Source organism: Naegleria lovaniensis (genome assembly GCF_003324165.1).
Source record: "Naegleria lovaniensis strain ATCC 30569 chromosome Unknown tig058, whole genome shotgun sequence".
Classification (NCBI taxonomy): domain Eukaryota; phylum Heterolobosea; class Eutetramitea; order Acrasida; family Naegleriidae; genus Naegleria; species Naegleria lovaniensis.
This window is the reverse complement of record NW_025407880.1, coordinates 100,948-115,137: the sequence shown is the minus strand read 5'-3', so window position 1 is coordinate 115,137 and position 14,190 is coordinate 100,948. Positions and strand designations below refer to the sequence as shown.

General features: G+C 37.3%; 9 protein-coding genes across 9 annotated transcripts; 5 read left to right on the top strand and 4 right to left on the bottom strand.

Annotated features, from left to right (window-relative positions):
- Positions 1-170: 170 nt before the first annotated feature.
- C9374_012364 (uncharacterized protein) lies at positions 171-956 on the bottom strand (the record flags this gene model as incomplete). The annotated part of the gene is made up of 1 exon (XM_044688122.1): positions 171-956. One exon carries the CDS (start codon positions 954-956, stop codon positions 171-173), a length of 786 nt encoding a protein of 261 aa, XP_044542435.1.
- A 483-nt stretch (positions 957-1,439) lies between these two features.
- C9374_012363 (uncharacterized protein) lies at positions 1,440-2,660 on the bottom strand (the record flags this gene model as incomplete). The annotated part of the gene is made up of 1 exon (XM_044688121.1): positions 1,440-2,660. The coding sequence occupies one exon, from the start codon at positions 2,658-2,660 to the stop codon at positions 1,440-1,442; it is 1,221 nt and encodes a 406-aa protein (XP_044542434.1).
- Positions 2,661-3,408: 748 nt separating this feature from the next.
- C9374_012362 (uncharacterized protein) lies at positions 3,409-6,411 on the bottom strand (the record flags this gene model as incomplete). The annotated part of the gene is made up of 1 exon (XM_044688120.1): positions 3,409-6,411. One exon carries the CDS (start codon positions 6,409-6,411, stop codon positions 3,409-3,411), a length of 3,003 nt encoding a protein of 1,000 aa, XP_044542433.1.
- A 40-nt stretch (positions 6,412-6,451) lies between these two features.
- Positions 6,452-7,615, bottom strand: C9374_012361 (uncharacterized protein; the record flags this gene model as incomplete). The annotated part of the gene is made up of 5 exons (XM_044688119.1): positions 6,452-7,165; positions 7,210-7,281; positions 7,327-7,383; positions 7,435-7,482; positions 7,565-7,615. The coding sequence occupies 5 exons, from the start codon at positions 7,613-7,615 to the stop codon at positions 6,452-6,454; spliced, it is 942 nt and encodes a 313-aa protein (XP_044542432.1).
- A 289-nt stretch (positions 7,616-7,904) lies between these two features.
- Positions 7,905-9,647, top strand: C9374_012360 (uncharacterized protein; the record flags this gene model as incomplete). Its single annotated transcript, XM_044688118.1, has 1 exon — positions 7,905-9,647. The coding sequence occupies one exon, from the start codon at positions 7,905-7,907 to the stop codon at positions 9,645-9,647; it is 1,743 nt and encodes a 580-aa protein (XP_044542431.1).
- Positions 9,648-9,716: 69 nt separating this feature from the next.
- On the top strand, positions 9,717-10,746 carry C9374_012359 (uncharacterized protein; the record flags this gene model as incomplete). Its single annotated transcript, XM_044688117.1, has 2 exons — positions 9,717-9,901; positions 10,137-10,746. The coding sequence occupies 2 exons, from the start codon at positions 9,717-9,719 to the stop codon at positions 10,744-10,746; spliced, it is 795 nt and encodes a 264-aa protein (XP_044542430.1).
- Positions 10,747-10,847: 101 nt separating this feature from the next.
- On the top strand, positions 10,848-12,101 carry C9374_012358 (uncharacterized protein; the record flags this gene model as incomplete). Its single annotated transcript, XM_044688116.1, has 3 exons — positions 10,848-11,304; positions 11,456-11,616; positions 11,712-12,101. 3 exons carry the CDS (start codon positions 10,848-10,850, stop codon positions 12,099-12,101), a joined length of 1,008 nt encoding a protein of 335 aa, XP_044542429.1.
- A 79-nt stretch (positions 12,102-12,180) lies between these two features.
- C9374_012357 (uncharacterized protein) lies at positions 12,181-13,064 on the top strand (the record flags this gene model as incomplete). The annotated part of the gene is made up of 2 exons (XM_044688114.1): positions 12,181-12,313; positions 12,385-13,064. 2 exons carry the CDS (start codon positions 12,181-12,183, stop codon positions 13,062-13,064), a joined length of 813 nt encoding a protein of 270 aa, XP_044542428.1.
- Positions 13,065-13,356: 292 nt separating this feature from the next.
- C9374_012356 (uncharacterized protein) lies at positions 13,357-14,010 on the top strand (the record flags this gene model as incomplete). Its single annotated transcript, XM_044688113.1, has 1 exon — positions 13,357-14,010. The coding sequence occupies one exon, from the start codon at positions 13,357-13,359 to the stop codon at positions 14,008-14,010; it is 654 nt and encodes a 217-aa protein (XP_044542427.1).
- Positions 14,011-14,190: the final 180 nt, after the last annotated feature.

Genomic DNA, 14,190 nt, shown 5'->3' with positions numbered 1-14,190 from the left:
ATAAAATTTTTTTAATACACCTTCAAACAATTTCCTAATTTGAATGTTGGCTGACTTCACACAACAGCAAGATTTATTTCACAATGAAGAGAGAATACACTCACACCATGAAGAAATTCACAAGAAGGAGACTTGTTCTCACTCAATCACTCACAATTGAACATGTTCACTTAAATAGCAGTCTTCAATTGCTTAATGGCTTCTTGAATGGGCATTCCTTGATCCTTGGATCCAACCACCTCAAAGCACACATTCTTAATAGAATCATCACACAAGAGATCACACAATAAACAACTCAAATCCTCTCTTGGAATGACACATTCAATATTCTTATACTTGTCTCCCAGGGTTGGCTTTCCAATTAAAATCTTATTCCATGCAGGTTCATCTTTCAAATCTCCACATCGAACCACACAATAAGGAAGATTCTGACATTCACACATGATGAATTGATCGAGTTTGTACTGATTGATACCAAATTCCTTATTATTCTTGACGCAATCACAAATCAACTTGTTGGACCAATCTTGTGTGCTGCTGCTGCTACCTGTACCACCAACTTCTCCTCCAACCTTGTCGCAACCTAAGGCACTCATACAAATGAATTTTTTCACATTACTCTTCATGGCAGCATTGGCCAAATATTTGCCTGAAATGTACTCGACTCGACGAATGTCCTTGGGATCTGTGGCACCTGCAGCATCAATGACGTAGTCGCATCCTTTCAAGTAATTGACAAAGTCTTGTTCTTGAAGTTTGGTCAAATCTCCCACACAAACATCGGTGCAACCAAATTTGGTAAGATTTTGTTTTTCACTTTCGTCTCGAACAAGTCCCTTGACTTTGAATCCTCCCTTTTCGCAAAGTTTTTGACAAAGAATGGAGCCGAGACCTCCTGAAATTCCAGTGATAAAAACACACTTGTTATTGGTTGAGGAAGTGGTTTGAGTGGACATTGGTAATGAATTTTTTCTAATGTTGAGTTTGACTTGAAGGAGAAGGTGCTTTTCAATGATAATCGTAAAGAGAGAATGACGAAAGAGCAGGAAATTCTCTGTTTTGATATTGGATATAAATGGAAAAGATCGTCTTTTGGTGGTCAAGAAATGGTAAGGGGACTTTTATGAAAATACTGTGAGGACGAGAACAAGAATGGTGGTTGGAGTGAAATGGTGTGAAAATGGAAAGAATACAACTTTGCATCTCATTACGAGGAATGAACGTTGCTTTTTTTGGAAATCGACATTTTGTAAAGTAAGGTGAAGCATTTGTGTAAAACCTAAACATGTCAGCCATTGGTTGTATCACACAACAACGAAAGAAAGGAAGATAGGACGTTTCAAATGTTAGATACTGTTATTCCTCTCGACTTGATCATTCACATAATCGTATGCTCAACTTGATCATTCACACACTCATAATATCAATCTTCCACTCACTCAATACAATGAATATTCTCGTGGTCGATTCATTCCAGCACTTGCTTGCAATTTTTCAAGAATATCCTTTTTCACATTTTCCACATCTTTCACATGAACACATACAGTCAATCCATATTGAGCCATCACAATATTAATGTTTGCTGTAATAGCACCTCTTCGAATTTGTTTCGTTTTCTCTCCAATAAAAGTCACTCCAACATACTTGTCTCTCTTGACATCATCAAATTCAATCGCTCCAACTTTAACAATGGCATGAAGAGATTTTTCTGGAGTCATTTCTTGAAGCAAATCATCAAGTTTAGCTCCTTCCTTACTGAACTTGAGGAATTTTTGATCCTTCTCGTCATATTCCATCGTGACAAATGAAATTTCTGTAGATTGTCTCATTCTTTCATAAGAGTCCTTAATTTTATCTTCGAAACGAAGGAGAGTTTGTCCAAAACCATTTCCATTACCACTTCCAGTTGGAGATGAAAGAGAGGCTCTTGGAGAAGATGTTCCTAATGGAGACAAGGCTGCAGTCACGCTCAATCTCTTAGAAGCCACAGACGATGATGAATTGGTGCTGCTACTTGGCTGATTCACTGGTAATCTCATAAACGATGCATTTCGAGGTCTTCGATCAAGACTTGTCACAACTGAGGGTGCTGAACTTGTTGTGACAAAACCATGATTGGTTGCTGAAGAAGCAGAAGAAGGAGATGGAACTCTGGTCTTGATACTAGCTGCAGGAACGGTCAATTTTCCTAACTTGTTCAACAACAAGTCCTGAAAGAGAGTAGAATCCAATGAAGGAACACTGAACTTGTGATAACTTTCAAGATTTTCAACAATCTTGGACTGAGTGAAATCTTGAACTTTTTTCAATACGCTTTCATCAACACTGAGATTTTCATCTGAAACCACTCGATCTGTGCAAGCAACATCGTGATGAGAAGAGAATAACTTTTTCAATTCAGTCTTTTCTTTCAACAAGTTCTCCAATTCCATTCTCTTTTCTTGTGATTTTTGTTCGAGTTCAGTGGTCAATGATTGAGCTCGATCTTGGATCATTTTGATGAGCATTTCAGTGTCGTGTTGAATTTGGTCGAGACATTTTTGTTTGGTCTCGGAGAGGAGTTGGAGTTGAGTTTGGATTTGTTGATCAGTGGCAGATTGACGGTTCTCCCAGTTGGTGAGCAAGGATTCGACAAGCGGTTTGCTGTAACTTGTGGACATTTTTTGAAAGTGTGAAAAGAAAAATGAGTGGTAGCCATTTCCGAATTGCAACGGATTTTGGGTTGTCAAATTGGATAACACATGACAGATCTTGACAAGTGATGGTGGAATAACATGTCGTCTTTAAATTCCACATAAAATTTATTCAACATCTTGAGGACACGATGAACAAGATTCCCAGTAAAGTATGGGAGAGATTGAACCACCACAAACTACGCCATAAGAAAACTGCCAGCGAAAAAATTCGACTCAAAAAGGCAAAAATTTTTTGACAACGAAATGCAGAAACTCCGGGATTGGTTCAGAATCTTGTAAAGTTTTATTCAGTGCTGACGTTCGTTCATTAAAAGTGTCCTCCTGATTAAGACCACACCTATTGTACAAAGCCAGTTACTAAAGTTTCGAAAGCAATTCTCTTCAGCGCTCATCTCTCGTTCTCTTCCCACAGAAGAACTGTCCTATACAAGGATTAGTTGATTGTTGGTGATAATACTCACATTCACAGTAATTACTCCGTTCAACAAGTTTCTCGTTACACGATAAAAATCCATCTTTTGTTGTACTGATCACTTGGTGTCTAAGTTACATCAAAGTTGCTGTGTCATCTTAGTTTAGGTGTGTGATTTAAAATACTCGACCTCATCTTTAGGTGAAGGCATTTTTTTTCGAGTGAAAATCGATGTCAACTTGAAAAATTAAATTACAACAAAAAGTAAAAAATTTAATTTAATTTTTAACAAAAAATTTATTACACATCACAACTTTGGGAAAACATGTTCATGGCATCGCTTTCATCGTCGTTGTCATTTGCATTGTCCTTGCCATATTGAACGTTTGAAATTGGATCATATTTGGAGGTTATTTCATGTTCTTCGTGATCTTCGCATCGGGTACACACTTCGGAGAGAGATTTCCCTGGTACAAAAGACAACAAGGCAACATTTTCCTCTTGGAATGAGAAGATCGGGTAGGGTATTGCAAGAAATTGCTTGTACTTCTCATTGTTTCGTTGCCTGTTTTGAAAGGGAATTTTCAAATCTCTACATACCATGAGTCTCCTAATTTTCGGAAGCATGAACTGGATCAAACTTTGATCTTTACATGTCGGAAACATTCTGTCCAAATAATTATACTTTCCTCCATTGTTGGATGTGTTTTTCATACGCCTTTCATCATCAATGTGTGCTCCTTCGAATCCCTGTGTTTCAAAGTGAACCAAATTTCCGTATACTTTGATTAAAGGAATTACATGATGGAATAGAATATGCATATACCAACTTTGAGAACCACTATCAGTATAAAGAGATTGAACCACTTCTTCCATCTCATTTAGCTTGAGTTGAAGGTTATTAAGTTCGGATTCAGAAAAGGATTCATTTTGAAGTAATTTCAACACATTTCTAAATTTGCTCATTAATGTGATATATTGAGGAACGATTACCTTACGTAATCTTCTCAAATTGCTTAAAATGGAATTAACTTGTTTTCCGGTTAAGTAACACTTCAACTTTTGTCCTTTCTCAGTTATTTTGAAATTATTGAGATTTGGAATCTTGCGAATGATCCTGACAATAGTTTCTCGTTTGTTGCTCGTCATTATTGCATCAATTAATATTCTTTCCATTATTCGTTCTTTCATATGGAGCAAACAGATGACAATTTTGAATGGACTAACTCCGAGCAGACAACCCAACTGTTCTTTGCTTCTAGCGAGGTGAAAATGGTCACAAAAAGTATTCAATGTATTGCAATATGGACACATTTGTGAAAATTTAAGATTAGAGATACGCTTTAACGAAAGAAGATCTGTTGTGACACAAAAATCCACCTTGTGATTTACTCCATCAACATCCACCCCATGACATGTCATCGATTCAATCATTACTCGAATAATTCCAGTTATTGCTCGAAGTTGATTTTCTTTTCCCTTCCAAACAGCCACAGGATGGACTGCTTCTCTTGATTGAGGACTCCCAAAATTTTTCATATTTAATGGAGCGCATGCGAATGTAACACGGCCTTTAGATCCATCGAGATTGAGTTTGAACCACTTAATTTTTGTTTTCCAATTTTTATCCTCTTCGTTGAGATGAGCAGCTAATTCCTTGTCTGTTGATATTTGTTTTACCCATTGTACATATAATTCAATCATATATTTAACTAAAGAATAAAGGCTGATGAAAAAAATATTTTCATTCTTCTCATGTGTCCCTTTAAATTCAATTAAGGCCTTAATACTAACTACAGATTGAACTGATGACATACTTGAGAGAGGAGTGGTTTTGGAGCTTGAAGATGACACCAGTTCCTTATATTGAGTGTTACTGATTTTGGCTTTGTCTTTCGCTTGGATATCAAGTAACTTTTTCCGTACTACTCGCAACTTTCGTTTTGTCACTTTTTTTCTTTGATTTGTCTCTTCACTCGATGAAGAAGCATCACTTTGCGAATAATCATCGTCCTCCCAATCCATTTCATCATCGTCATTTGAGCTTGTTTGTAGAGCTACACTACTGCTTACAGGTTCTTCTTGTGAGATTGTTGATGTTGTTTCATTAATTGCTTCACTTGATTGATGTTCTTCATATTCATCAAAATTTTCATCGATTTCAGAACTAATTTCAGATGAAACAGGATCATCGAGATCATTTGGGTAATCATTAATGGCAATAGGGTTTGTTTTTTCTTGTTTGTTTAGATACATTTCGATATATGAGTCATATTCTGGTATTTTTTTGTTTGTGACTAATTTTCGAACTTTCGTGTCAATGTCATCATAATCCTTTCGTTTGCTTAATGTTCGATAAACAATATCGGGAAACATGTCAATCAATAGATCGAAAAATTCAGAGAAATTTGAAATTCCATTATTATACAGCAAAAGTTCGATTCCGCAAAGTAATGATCCGAGCTTGCTTTTTGTATATTGAGATTTGTCTTGTTCAATCATACTTTTGGTTGTTTTTTCACTGCCTTTTTTACATGTCAACAACAACTTCCCATTAGATTTCGTCTCTTTTTCGAATTGATGAAATTCTTTCTGCATCTTGTCAATAGATGGATTTGCAATATTAAAATGTAATGAGTTACATATCGCAAAACTCTTGTTCTTTAATTTAATAACAGCATCTCCTTGGAGCTTATACTGAGAGAAATTGAGATCAGCATTATCAATAATATTTTTCAATTTGTTTTCTGTGCTCGGTGGTCTTCCTCGCTTTTGTTTTATGCGAGTGAAGCCATCGACAAAAGTAATTGTTGTATTTTGTTGTGTGTTTGAATGTTGGTTTGATTGATTGGTTTCATGTTGTGAAGGTTGAGATGATAATGTGTTCGGATTGTCAAGGTTATGTTGGGTTGTGGAGAAATTATGAGAAGATTGTGTGATGTATTGCTGATTGAATTGTGGATAATAGGATTGATGATTTTGAAATAAATGTTCACATCCTCCATATTGAATAGGGATATTCTGATAGCTCATTGAATTGGATTGGTTTGGTTGTATTAGATCTTCATAAATTCTTTCGAAAGATAGTGTGGATGTTCTTGGTGAATCAAATTGAAAAGATCCCGGATTAATGCTACTGAAACCAGTAGATGACGATGATTGCACATTGAAAGAAGATAATGGAGAGGAACACCATATGTGGTGATTTTGATTTGAAAGTCCATATGATTGACCTTCAAAAAAGTTGTTGTTAGATGTGGTTTGGTTTGTGGATGGTGATGAAAAGTTCCAATTTGATGACATTTTTTGTGATTTAGAGTATTGAGGATTGAATTCAATTGTTTTATTGTACAAACTCGAATTCTTTGTCAAACTTGAACGATGTCCACACTTGATTAGTTTCCACATTACATGTGAGAGAAATGTATACAATTTTCATCTTGTGTTTCGTAATCTTCTTTCCGAATTTACGTGTAAGACGTGAGTGAGTAATTTCCAACTCAGACCAATGCTTGCATTTGTCTAAAGGAGGAACACTGTCAGTAAATCTGAATTGAATGCACTTCTGTCTCTTCTTTAGGCCATTCCACAAAATGTCTTGATACCATTGGTAATATTTAGCCTTTGTTCCCCTCAGAGCAAGATAAAACACGTTTGGGTTGCAACATCCAACCGTTTCATGGCTGATGGAGTTTGAACATCTCATCTGTAGATGTTGATAAATAATATTTCTTGCACATTTGGCGAACTGTTCCCATATAATTCCATAAATTTGTTTCTTCTCATCTGGTACTTCTTTAAAGGAATTATATTTTGGTACAAATTCAAACAGTCCTTTCTCTAAAGTGAATTGATATTCCTTGTGAGTGTCTTCAGCAGCTTCATCTGTGGTTCTTGATTTTCGTTTTTTGCTCTGTTGGGAAATATTGTCATCATCACATTTGTTGTTTGGTGTTATCGTACATTGTGTCTCATCAACAATACCAGAGAAGCTGCTTGTGCTAGGCAATAGACAGCAAGGTGGAAATGACATAGTTTCGTCTGTGAAGATCCATTCCTGAACAAGTTAAGCAAACACATTGCAACAAATTTGAAACATACTGTAGAGGTAGTAGTTATTACTGGTGATGATGGCTGAGAAGTGTTCATCTCGATGCTTGATGATGAAGGAATCTTGAAATGTGTTACTACTGAATAATGGACAAACATAATACTTACATTGTTCGTACTCTGGTTCGTTGTGGATTGGCTATCCAATGCTGGTGATTCATAGGCCTTGATATAATTGAGATCAATACAAGGTGAACGATATTCACTAGTACTTACGTGATTACTATTTGTTTCGCAACTCGAATCACAATCAGAAACACCAAGCTGAGGTAAAGATTAGTGTCGGTGTTGAAATTGTTGTTTGATGTTGTTGTTGTTGTGGTAATATGGATAATCAATTACTTACACAGTATAGAGGCACAGTACCCTCTTCAATGACCACTAATTCAGCTTCCATGTTGTTGTGTGTTGTTGGTGTGTTTTTTTGTGTGAGAAGCAGAAAACAACACCACAGACCAATCACTCCATTTTTTTTGACTCCGGGACTTACTAAAACGAGCCGAATTTTTTCTTCGTCAGTTTTTGCACTTTACGCTCAGGCGTAGTTTGTGGTGCAACAACATCCGCTGTAAATGATCCAATTTCATCATAATTTCAAAAAATTTTATTGTTGATTGCTGCTGTTGCGGGTTTTGAAATTTACAGCTTGGTTATTATTTAAATTATCATCATTGTCCACTCAAGGAATGCATCAACAAGGTACATCAAACCACTCACGACTGCTAACATCTTCCAAGTTGCCAATGGCTTCTCCTCTCAGTTCCGATATGAGCTTCTCATCGGGGCAACAACTACAACACTTGCAACCTTCCCCAATACGACCTCCTCAACAACAACAACACATAGTATCTCCTTCATCATCATTTCAAGGTTTAGGAGGCAAGCCTTTATTGAATCCGATTGGTACATCATCGTTGGGTCTCTCTCCCTCCTCTTCCCTCTCTTCCTCTCATCATCCGTTACATTTCCATGGCAATGGTGTCAATAACCAAAACAATAATCAAGCACTTTCATTGGAAGGTAAACACAACACTCCATCATCGTTTGGTAAATTTATTAATTTCTCTCAATTATCAACAAAGAAGCAACTGACTAACAGTAATACCTCGAGCCTTAATAATAGCTTGGCCAATTTCAACAACGATCGATACAACCACAACAGCAACATATTTGAAGATTCAGCAAGTCGGATGAGCAATCAAACACCAGAGTTATTCTCAAGTCATCACGACGATGAAGATCACCATAGCGAAGATAATGACGATCATCACTCAATCTACGACCATCACAGCGTAGTGAGTCCAAAAGCATCTTCAACTACTGGTTCAGCAGTGAAATCAAAATTAAAATTCTCTGAATTGGGTTCCAAGATTTCTGCCATTGATGAATCCATGATGCAACAGGAAAAGGTGAGAAAAAAACGACAACAACAAATGCAAGGGCTCGAACAGAAAATTGAGCTCACTAACAGTAATCTCTCACAGGTTGAGAACAGAACAATGTCACTGGAAGCAGCTCTAGAAAAAATAGAGACTCTCTTTTATCAAGAGCAAGGTGTGAGAAATTTATCTGAAAAGAACATCATTTCGTTGATGGAAGAAAAATTTAATCAACTTGCCATCAAAATCAACCAAGAGCGTGAGCAGCGCATACTGGAAGATGAATCGAATAGGAAACGTATCAAAGCTTTGGAGGAAGGGGTGACAGCCATAAATCTGTCACTAGATAGCTTGTCACAAGAGCTTTCATCACAAAACTCTCAATTATCTCTTTTGGCTGCCAATTTCAACAGCTTCACAAATCAATACAAGCAGGACCGAAAACAACTAATAGATCAAAGACAACTCGAATCAAAAGAAATACAATTACAATTTGGAGACGTCAAGCAAAAGATCGCCAACATGGAGAGCGAAATGCACAAACAAGATACCTTCATAATGAATCAACTGAATGCCAATGTTCATGACTTGTCACAAGAATTGTCTCGATTACGAGCCGAGGTTGATAACAAGACGAAAACCTCTGTGGAACCAATGATGGCTCAAATCCAACAGTTATTCTCCACACTCGAATCCAACAAGACACAATTCACATTACAGATTGGAACTTTGCAACAACAGCTAGCCTCACAAAAATCTGAAATATTGTCTGAATACATGAACCCTAAATTTGAAAGGGTGGAAAAAGCAATCCTCCTCAATGACAAGACACAAACCAAACATGTGTTTGACCTGAAAGCTGATGTTGAAAAGAAAAACGAAATGCTGGAAAGTGCCATTACGAAACTGAAAGAAATGTTAACACATGAAGAGTCGCAACGCCTCGAAAGTGAAAACAACCTTCTCCAATTGTTGAGTAAGACCATGAAACGAATTCAAAACGGTATTGAGAGCACGACATCCGACACTGTGTTTACACCATCCTTTTAATATATGGTATATTGTCGATTTCTTTAGAAATTGTGGGTGTGTTTCGATTCGTGGTCAAGTACAAAAAAAATGAAACAACACCAACGATTTCTCTTGGCAACCTTAATGTGTTGTCTAATGAGTTGCTTGATGATCGTGAGCAGAATTGAAGCGGCTTGTACCTACTCTACAACCAACGGAAAGACCATTGATGTTTCAGGAGCAGACAAACAAGGTGGTTATACTGTTACTGGCCAGGGATGGGATTATTACTTGTAAGTATTGTGTTCCGATAGGTATTAAGGATGACATTGAAATTTGTTAATTAAACGGAAATTATGAATCATCGATTTCTCGTTGGTAATCATCATGCTTGTTATTTTCAATGGCCACCAATAATGAATTTATCATTTCATCAATTATGGAAAATCTCTTTTTGGGATTTTGGAATTGTTGTTTACCACTCGAACTCGATTCTAAAACTTTCCCATTTTCTTAACTCAACAATAGCAATGTTTGTGAACTTCCTGTTACCGCACCCTCAGGAAAATGTTCCTTCACACCAACTCCACAAGCCTATCAATATTCAGCAAGTTGGAACGACTGCTACCCTATTGGTAATAAGGGAAGCCCAAAAATTGTTCCTCTCGTTCCAACCGATGAAACTCAAGGTGTTAAAATCACTCATGAAGCCTATACCTATCAAAGTGCAAGACGTGAGCTAGTGATCAAGTTGAAATGTGATGCAACTGCAACCACTACAACTTTCACATTTGAGGGAGAGGCCACAGGTGCCATCAGTACTTACACTTTCAGTGGTAGCTCCAAGTATGCTTGTGTTGGCGCTGGCCCAGGACCAACTCCTGGAGGAGATGAACCAATTTTGGGACAATATGGTATTGGTGGATTGTTGTTGACATTGTTGCTTGTTGGATTCATTCTTTACTTTATTATTGGAGCTCTTGTTTTGAAGTTTGCCATGAAGAAGTCAGGAACTGAAATTATTCCACAATTTGGATTCTGGAAGGATTTACCATTCCTTTTACTTGATGGAATTATGTTACCAGTTGATCTCATTAAGGGATGTATGGGCAAGAACAAGTATCAAGAAATGGCATAAGCTTTGTTCACAATTCCCTTTCGTTCGTCACATCAATCTGGACAATGTTAATAGATTCTCAAAACATTAAATCATTGATTTTTTCAACCATTTTCAAAAAAATGTCGCAACAGGAGAGCGCCCTCGTGTTAATAACCATGATGATGATCGCCATCATGCTATCATCCTCTCAAGCTCTATCCATATTCATTCCTTCCCAACAACAACGCCCGCCAACTGTCATTCCAGAACCATCCTCTAAACCTCTACTCCCAGTCCTTCTCATGCACGGAGTAACTGTGGACAACAACTCAATGACCTATCTCCGTGACTTTATTCTCGAATCGAATCCTGGCACCATTGTATTATCATTACCGTGTGAAGATCGATTGGGTTCTCTATTTCACCCCATGGCCGAACAATTGGAATTATTTGCACAATTAGTCGAACAAGCAAAAGCTCAATATGGATTTCGGGATCATCACTTGATTTGTCATTCACAAGGTGGGTTGTTATGTCGATCATATTTGCAAATGTATCCCAAACATACGGTGAGAGTGTTTGTCTCATTGAGTGGAGGTAAGTGTGTGAATTGGAATCAAAATTGGGTTCGTTCAACCATATTTATATTTTTGTGGAATGATGATATTTCATTGAATTCATATTAATCGTAATCAATGAAATATTATTTTCATGACGACTGGTTGATGACGGGCTTGCATATATGCAGTACAAAATGGAGAGTTTGGAATTCCTGGAGACAAGTCATGGGAAATTGTGTTAAAAGATAAATTTCCATTTTTGTGGAATATGACTGCAGATGAAATTTATGCCGTGTTCTATACAGATGCATTTCAGAAATTAGTATCCGTAGCAAACTATTGGAAAGATGTAAGTGGTATGATTTTCTACAACGTGTTCCTGACTTTTCAATTTCTTGAAACAATTATCACACCTTGACAAAATGGTTGAATTAAAAAATATAGCCCTATCACATGGATTCCTATCGACAACATTCTCAATTTCTAGCCATCATGAACAATGATTCTACAACAGTGGACTATGCTTCTAAATATCACTTTCGAGAAAATATGCTTCGAATTGACAAGATGATACTAAATGGATCACCACAAGACGAAATTATCAAACCATACTTTTCTGCATTCTTTGATTATTACAAATATGACTCATCAAGCAATGCTCTAGTGACAGAATCGATGAAACTTCAATCATTTTACATAAATGATGTGTTTGGACTGAAAACATTGGATCGTGAAAAACGATTATTTATTCAGAGAGTCCCAAATGTGACCCATAAGGAATGGATTACCAATCAAACATTGTATGAATTATACATGAGACCTTTCCTGTATTGAGGAATTTATCTTTCTTTCAACAACACGGTGAAGAAAGTTTTGTAATATTTAATTTATTGAACTTGTTTCAGAAAAAAAAATGTTGCAACAACAACCACTCCACAACGATCCATACATTTCTGTACCTTCTCTTCTCTCACGATTGGATTTTCAAACACGAGAGGATTATTTTGAGATGGCCAAACTTTGTGAACAAGCTGAGCATTATCAAGGTAAGTTCTTTTCACAACACATATTATCGATTGAGCTTCCCGAAACACACAACATTCCAATCCACACACAGAAATGAATTATTGCATGTGTATGATGGCCATTCGATACAGCACTATTCAAGAATTTACTTCCGACGAGAATCATTTACTTTCCGTTTCTTTTTCAAGACAAATTGCCGATCGAAGATCGTCTTTGAGATCGTTGGCACACAAATTATATTCAACCTCTCAGCAAGCACGAGAACATGCTCTCGTTTGCAATTACTTTCACAAAATTGAAAATGAATTGGAACACGTCTGTCAACAAGTATTTCATATTTTAGAAAATTATTTAATTCCGAATAGTTCCCAAATAGAGAATCAAGTGTTTTATTACAAAATGTTGGGAGATTATTGTCGATATTTATTGGAAGTGAAATCAATAACATTGGATGGCATTGATGTGAAACAAAAAGGACTGGACTCTTACAGTACAGCATTGACAATGGCTCAGAAAGGTCTCTCACCATTCTCACTTTCTCGTCTTGGTCTCGTGTTGAATTATTGTGTATTCATGTATGAGATGTGTCGAAAACCATTGATGGCCATTCAAATGGCACAAAAGGCTTGTGATGAAGCACAGCAAGCTCTTGAGGATCAGCAGCCTTTGGATGCTTCTACTGTGAAAGCTGCAAAAAGTGTCATGCAATTATTGAAAGATAATGTGGCTTTTTTCATTCAAGAGAGTGAAATTGACCCAGATGAATTGTGATTGGCCTGTTATTGGGTTATAAGGCATGTGTACTTACATGCTCGATCGACGTTTCAGTGACGAATACAAAAAGGAATAACCATTCCATGCAGTAATGTTGTGGAGTAAGGCTTGTGTTGGTGCTTCGACGCACAAGACTCAGTTTTAGTAATTCCTTTTGACCTTCCCATATTGGGCACACTTTGAAAATTGAAGATTCAACCTCCTCAGTGCCAATAAGGAATGTTGGACCCACTCGAGTAGCCAACCGTAGTCGCTGTGGTAACGAGATCATTTAAAAAAAAATCACAACATGAACACCAAGTATTTGATTGTTGCCGTGTTGTTGGCTCTTGTTGCAAGCGCTTGCCTTGTGGTCGCTCAAGCGGCAGACACTACTGCACCAACCGCACCAACCACACCAACCACAGTCCAAACTGAGAAACCAAGAAGAGCACAAAGACATGCCACTTCATCCGTTCGTAGAGTTCGTGGAGCAGCCTCCCAATCGGCAACTAAGGTTAAGGCTCAAAGAAAGACTTCTGCCCGTAAAACACCTATCAAGAGAACTACCACAAAGAAGGTATCAGCAAGAAAGGTAACCACGACAGCAAAGAAAGTACCAGCTAAGAGAATCACCAAGAGAACACCAACAAAGAGAACCACCAAGAAGAAATCCGCTGTAAAGAAGGCTCAAAGAAAGGGAACCAAGAAAGTACAACGAAAGGGTAAAAGAAATGCTGGCAGCAAGCGTACTCGTCGTGCGAGATCAACAAAAAGAAGCAAACGAGCACGTAAATGTGTTTGCGGACGAGCCACCAGAAGAGCAAAGAAGACTGCTGCTAAAAGAACAACAAAGTCCACTCCAAGAAAGAGGGCACCAAAAAAGACCGTCAGGAAATCAGCTGCTTCTAGAAAAACAACAAAACCTGCAGGAGAAACCCAACCAGTGGAACCTGTAGCATAATTCTTGCAATAAAGTAGCATTGAACTGCCTTGAAAGAATTCAAATACCATATTCATTTTCATACCATATTCATTTTCCACGGTTTATAGCATCAAACCCCTCAACCATTCAAAAATGCGAGAAAAAGAAAGGTTCACGAACTGAACGACTTATTAAGGACATGTGGTGCTAAACACTAAA